We start from the raw sequence: 6,000 nt of genomic DNA, 5'->3' as shown, positions 1-6,000 counted from the left end.
GAAAAAGTGAACTGTGTGGGGTCCTGAGGACCGAGTTTGAGAACCACTGCTCTATATCACAGGATTGCAAGTGAAATAATTTGCTCCACCTGTCGGTCTTTTAAAATGTGTCAGTGAGTAATGAATACACCTGTTCAACTGTTGAGTGACCTGGAAACCATGAACTGTTGGGGGTACTTGAGGACTGAGGTTGAAAACCACTGTTGTAGATCATACACAGTCTAAATTGCTTCTTGAGAGACCTGAAACAGCTACCAACCCAGATTTATCAGAAGCCAAGCAGGACAAGTGGAAAATATTGCCAATGACCCTAATCTACCAGCATGTGCAGTCATCAGCCAACGGTACTAGTACCTGGGAACTCTGGTTAAGTGCTGAGTGATAAGATCATCTGACCTGGTTACCAACAACATAGTTGCCATACTTGTATATGGAAATTGTTGCAAAGACACTAGATCTACTGGATATGGGCTGCTGTGAGTAAGGTTCTTACTTGGTGGCCTTATTGTACATTAACTTCTTCTTGTCTAAATGATTCATACTGTGGGGGCTACTTATCAATGCTTGGATCAGCTTCTGCCATTTTACAGGCTATGTCTGAAAAATGACAGGAGCTGATTGGTTGGTACTTTATTTTCTCTCCAAGCTTTGATAAATCTCCCCATGAGTTTTTACGCTGCAGATAAAGTAATCCCGAGTTGTACAGAAACAAACTAAATGCCTCTCCAGTAAGACAGTTTCAATGGATTATTGATAGCGCACAAGACACAAACGTGATATTTGCACACATAAGTACACTCAGCTCTTAGCCAATCAATGAGTAACACAAAAATGCTTAGATATCTAGATAAAAGTAAGTTGGTCACATGAGCTGGTCCACATTGGTATTTGTTTTTACCCTATAATAATTTGATTGTGCTCTCTTGTGTGACCTTTTAAAAATGATTGAAGTCACACAATTGGGAAGGCCTGTTTAGTGGGTATATATGGACAGACAGACAGATCAGATGAACGCTGTAAGTGATTTTTCTGCATGGCAAAATACACCTAATGACGTGCACATCAACAGGTTAGACTGTTTATCACATAAAGAAGCATAGTTGGTGAAATGATATACAGTAATTCTCAAGCAGGCTAGAATATATACATTAACTCTGGTTATTGTGTTTATTTTTGTAAGACATACTCACAATGTTAGTGACATCTGGAGAGGCTCCATTCTGCAGCAGAAGGAGGACTATGTTCAAGTGGCCCATGAATGCAGCCACATGTATTGGAGTGAGACCAGACTGTGAAATAAACCAACAGGTATTTTACTCCCCTGCACAAGACCGAGGGGGCGTCTAGAGGTACAGCTAAGCAGATGTCGAAAGAATAGAGAGAGATGACAGTGAATAGGAGAGACACAGAAACAGGACAGGGGGAAGCAGGAAATGGCTTGATGGTTCTGGAAGTTATGAAAACCTGTTCTACCTCAGTTATAGCCTGGATTGAAGCCCCATATTTCACTAGCAGTTCCATAACTTTGATACGGTTTTTCTTGCAGGCAATGTGCAATGGAGTAAAACCATTCTGTTTAGAAAAACAACTTGTTAGAAACTCATGCATATCCTGCAAATCATGCATATCTCACGAGGAGTGTAATATACAGTACACGAATGTATGCTGGCTTCAGGTAGGTAAAGCTTGGTATTCTCATCGTAAAGGTAAAAGTACTGTACAATGGTGATCTGCTACCAGCAGCTAGCCGCTGCTATAAAGAACACAACATGTTTCAGGAAGACAAATACACCATTTGTGGAGTCCCCTACTCCCCAGTAATGGTAGAAAACATTATTGTAATCTACACTCTGCACCCAATAGGCCCCTGCTTGCTCGTCATCCTTTAGTAGCTCATCATGACGTTACAGCTTCAAATTTGACAATCACAATAGGCAACAATGCTCTGTCTATCAGGTAGGTGTCTACTGGCTATAAACTATCACCTGTGTGGTGCTAAATGAACTAATCTGAAGAAAAAAGCCATTTATGCAATGTTCATATGTTTATATTCATCCAAGCCTGAAGCAGATATTGTAAGTATTGTTATTATTTTCAGAACAGATTGTATACTGTACATACAATTCAGTGAAATAAAATTCCATGTTCTTTTGCTTGTGGTAGCTTTTACAATAATCACTGCTGTGTTGTATTAAATATAGATGAGCAAATGTTTAACCATTCCACAGCCTTGAAGTATCACTTGAAGAGGCTGTACCACTGCACCTCATTGAAAGCCTGTTCATCCATAAACCTCTATCTGTGCTAAATGGTGCTGCTTATTTCCAGACTGCTAATCATTTTCAGTTTGTGATGTATTAAATGTGCATAATCTGATTGTAATGTATGCCTGTGCAAAGTAACAACATCTTGGCAGGTATAAACCACAACAATAATAACACCAGCAGTCTAACAAACATAAGTTTTATAACTGTATGTTAGTTTATATAAGGTATGAGAAAGACACTGTTTCCTTTGGTGCCCTCAGGCATTAGAATTAGAATGGCATGGCGCAACACTCTCATCTTGCTCTTCATTTAGTAGTGGCTGAGCAGAAAGGTTTCACTAGTTTTGAAACATTTGCCACAGCCCTTTTGATCCTTCTCACCACTTCATGGCAACATCCTAGGCAGAGGTAAGAAGAGCGGTATGCATGGTCCTAAGACGGAGGAAAAGTGTATTTTGGCTACTGCAGCGTGTGAAAACTTTGCTATAAACCCAGTTAACGTCTGTTTAGGGAATAATTACAGAAATAAAAATGGAAGAACAGACGTGTAAAATAAAATTCCAGTGGCAAATGGTGTCACCAGCTGAGAAAACATCCATAGACTAGGAAGTCTGCCTTCCAAATCCTATTCAAAACCTTAAGGGTATAATAAAAAGAATAATAATAATAATCATTCTATTTACTTGTAATTTTATATACTTATCATATAGCCATATACAAATCCCATCACTTATGCCAGTGTTAAAAGTGTTGTAATTGTAGTAACCTAAAAACAGCATATCACATACAAAGCTTTCCACCAATCTTTTACTTACTACTGCAATTTTTTATATATATAAAAAAATTCTGAGGGTTTAAGTGATGAAAAAGCGACAGTTTGTAAATATAAATGGCAAAATGTGCTACTGTTGACATATGAAAGCATGTGTGGTTTTTTTTGTCTTGTTTTTTTTTTTTTTTTATTGTAGTAATACTATGGAAACATTACCAGGGCACGGGCATTAGGGTTTGCCCTCTTGTCAAGGAGAAGTTTGGTTACTCGGTAGTGCCCACAATGTGCTGCAACATGCAAGGCGGTCAGATAATCCAGGGTGACATCATCCACAGGGGCCTTGTGCTGCAGTAGGTGTTTCACACAGTCCACGTGGTCCCCTTGAGCAGCCATGTGAAGTGGGGACAGTCCATTCTACACCAAAACAGAAAAAAAACATGACATAAGCCGTTATCAATACCACATTTCCAACCCATTGCTTCTTTTAAGGCAGTAAAAACTGATAATTCATTTTGACTAGCTACTGTATGGCCCTGATGGATGAGGTGAGATCTCCTCTTACTTTAAGACAGTCTCTATAAAAAGCACTGTAATAAGCAGGGCTCCTGTCATTCTTAAATGAGTTATTTAGGCCTTAAAACACCTCCATACATTTCTGTGTTCAAATTAAAGTATAAAAAGTTATATAAACTATGCCAACTTATCCCCTCACAGCAACATGCATCTGAACTACAGCGTGGGAATATTAGCATTGTTAGAGTGCATTCATGTGAAAAGTCTATGTTATCGTGCTGAAAGCCTCTAATACACAGTGGCCAAGAGTAACATGAGTAACATACTGCCAGGCAGCATATATACTGTACTGTATATATACAACATTTTGTCTGCAGGTTTTAGTGCAGCCATTTACAACAATCAGTATTAAGAAAGTGCTTTTTTTATTATTATTTTTTTACAATAATCAGTCTTGAATATTCTGAATCTAAAAACAATGAGTATATGCCTTTGTTCTTGCAAGAAGTGGTGCTCCTCTCTCTAGAAGCAGCTCCACAGCTGGGTCATGTCCACTCCGTGCTGCACAGTGTAGTGGTGTAAGTCCATCCTGAAACAGAATGATAAACAGAATGATAAAACAGGATGCCATTAGGAAATCATTCATTCATCTAGTTAAAAACCAAAATTCATGTGTAAATAAATGACAGGCACAAATTATTATTCTCTTTCGCCCTGACACTGTCTCTCTCTCTCTTACGAGGTAAAGAGTTACTTAGGTTCATACTGGAGTTGCGTAGAAGGCCACTACCAGAGATTTTGACCTTGGATTCTATATCTCTCACTCCCTCTCTCTCTGACACTGTCTCTCTCTATCCCTGACACTCTCTCTCTCCCTGACACTGTCTCTCTCTCCCTCTGTGCTACCATCTCTCTCCCTGGCACTATCTCTCTCCCCCTCTCTCTCCTTGATACTGTTCCTCTCTTCCTTTCTCTCCTTGACACTGTTGACACTGTCTCTCTATCTCCCTGGCACTGTATCTCCCTCTCTCCCTGACACTGTCTCCCTGATACCGGTCTCTCCCTCCCCTTCTCTCTCTCTGACACTGTCTCGCTCTCTTCCTCTCTCTCCCTCCCTGACACTGTGTCTCTCTCTCTGACACACACTCTCTCTCTCCCCCTGGCACTCTCACTCTTTCTTGCTCACCTCTTTCTCTCTCCTTCCCTGACACACACTCTCTCTCTCTCTCTCTCTCTCCAGCTCCCCTAAGGGGCATTGTAGTGTTAATGGCAGGGGCGCCCTTTAAAGATTTTGCTATGGGGCCCACAAAATTCTAGTTACACCCCTGTAATCCATTATTTCTATGTCACCATTACAATGACAACATTGGTGAAAATAAACTTTCAAACTTGAGGCAAATAATATTCTGTCCAATAACTGTGTAAACGGAGCACACAATAATTAGAGGATCTTAAATGGGTTTATCTCTATAAATGTATTTAATTTATTGGTGAGTGGGTTAATAAATATATTAGGCCTAATTCAGAGTTGATCGCAGCAGCAAATTTGTTAGCAGTTGGGCAAAACCATGGGGGTCATTTTGACCCGTTCGCATGCAGCGGTTTTTCGCTGCAGTGCGATCGGGTGCGGAATGCGCATGCGTGGAGGGTGCTGTGCGCGACGTTGCCTGGTGACAGGGGTCGCCGGGTTACGTCGCGGCTACCGACGGAAGCGGTCACAGCGCCGGACGCTAAGAAGACTGACAGGAAGGAGGCGTGGATGGGCGGCTCCGGACCATTGGAGAGCGCTTTCGGGGAGTGGTGAGTAAAACACAGGCGTGTCCAGGACAACGGAGGGCGGAGGAGTGACGTCAAAGCCGGGCCCATCATCGCTGGATCCATCGCACAGGGTAAGTATGTCCAGCCCTAGTCTACTTCTGCGCGAATTTTATTTAGCTTAGCAGGGCTGCACAAGCGATCGCAGCCCTGCTAAGCTAAAATACACTCCACCATAGGCGTGGGCTAGTTGATCACAGCAGCAGCAAAAAGTGGCTGGCTGCGATTAACTCAAAATAACCACCCATGTGCACTGCAGGTGGGGCAGATATAACATGTGCAGAGAGAGTTACATTTGGGTGCGGTGTGTTCATACTAAAATCTAAACTGCAGTGTAAAAATAAAGCAGCCAGTATTTACTCTGCACAGAAACAATATAACCCACCCAAATCTAACTCTCTCTGCAAATATATATTTATTTCCTGTAGATAGACAGGCACTCCACATTAACACAGAATAGCCCCTGGGTGCCCTCCCATGGATTTGTTCAGAACCCTTGATACATACAAGACAACAGGGCGGCACTCCTCGGACTTTCAACCACAGAAAGACAGCTACACCAGCTTCATTTCATCAACGTTTCAGGTGTTTAATATTACACCTTTCGTCAGGTCAGGTATCCTGACGAAAGGTG

General features: G+C 41.5%; 1 protein-coding gene across 28 annotated transcripts in view; it reads right to left on the bottom strand.

Moving 5' to 3' along the window:
* Positions 1 to 6,000, bottom strand: part of ANK2 (ankyrin 2) — a 939,290-nt gene that overhangs the window by 171,280 nt on the left and 762,010 nt on the right. For 21 of the 28 annotated variants that reach the window (XM_063920161.1, XM_063920164.1, XM_063920158.1 and 18 more), the window contains 4 exons: positions 4,042 to 4,140; positions 3,255 to 3,452; positions 1,474 to 1,572; positions 1,191 to 1,289 (listed from right to left, as the gene is read on the bottom strand). In XM_063920161.1, coding sequence (XP_063776231.1) covers positions 1,191 to 1,289; positions 1,474 to 1,572; positions 3,255 to 3,452; positions 4,042 to 4,140 — 495 coding nt within the window. The remainder of the gene's footprint in view (positions 1 to 1,190; positions 1,290 to 1,473; positions 1,573 to 3,254; positions 3,453 to 4,041; positions 4,141 to 6,000) is intronic. The other 7 variants (XM_063920166.1, XM_063920177.1, XM_063920179.1 and 4 more) reach the window with 1 other exon arrangement.

Source organism: Pseudophryne corroboree, chromosome 1, assembly GCF_028390025.1.
Source record: "Pseudophryne corroboree isolate aPseCor3 chromosome 1, aPseCor3.hap2, whole genome shotgun sequence".
NCBI lineage: Eukaryota > Metazoa > Chordata > Amphibia > Anura > Myobatrachidae > Pseudophryne > Pseudophryne corroboree.
Note: the sequence above shows the minus strand (reverse complement) of the source record. Positions and strands in the feature narration are given on the sequence as shown.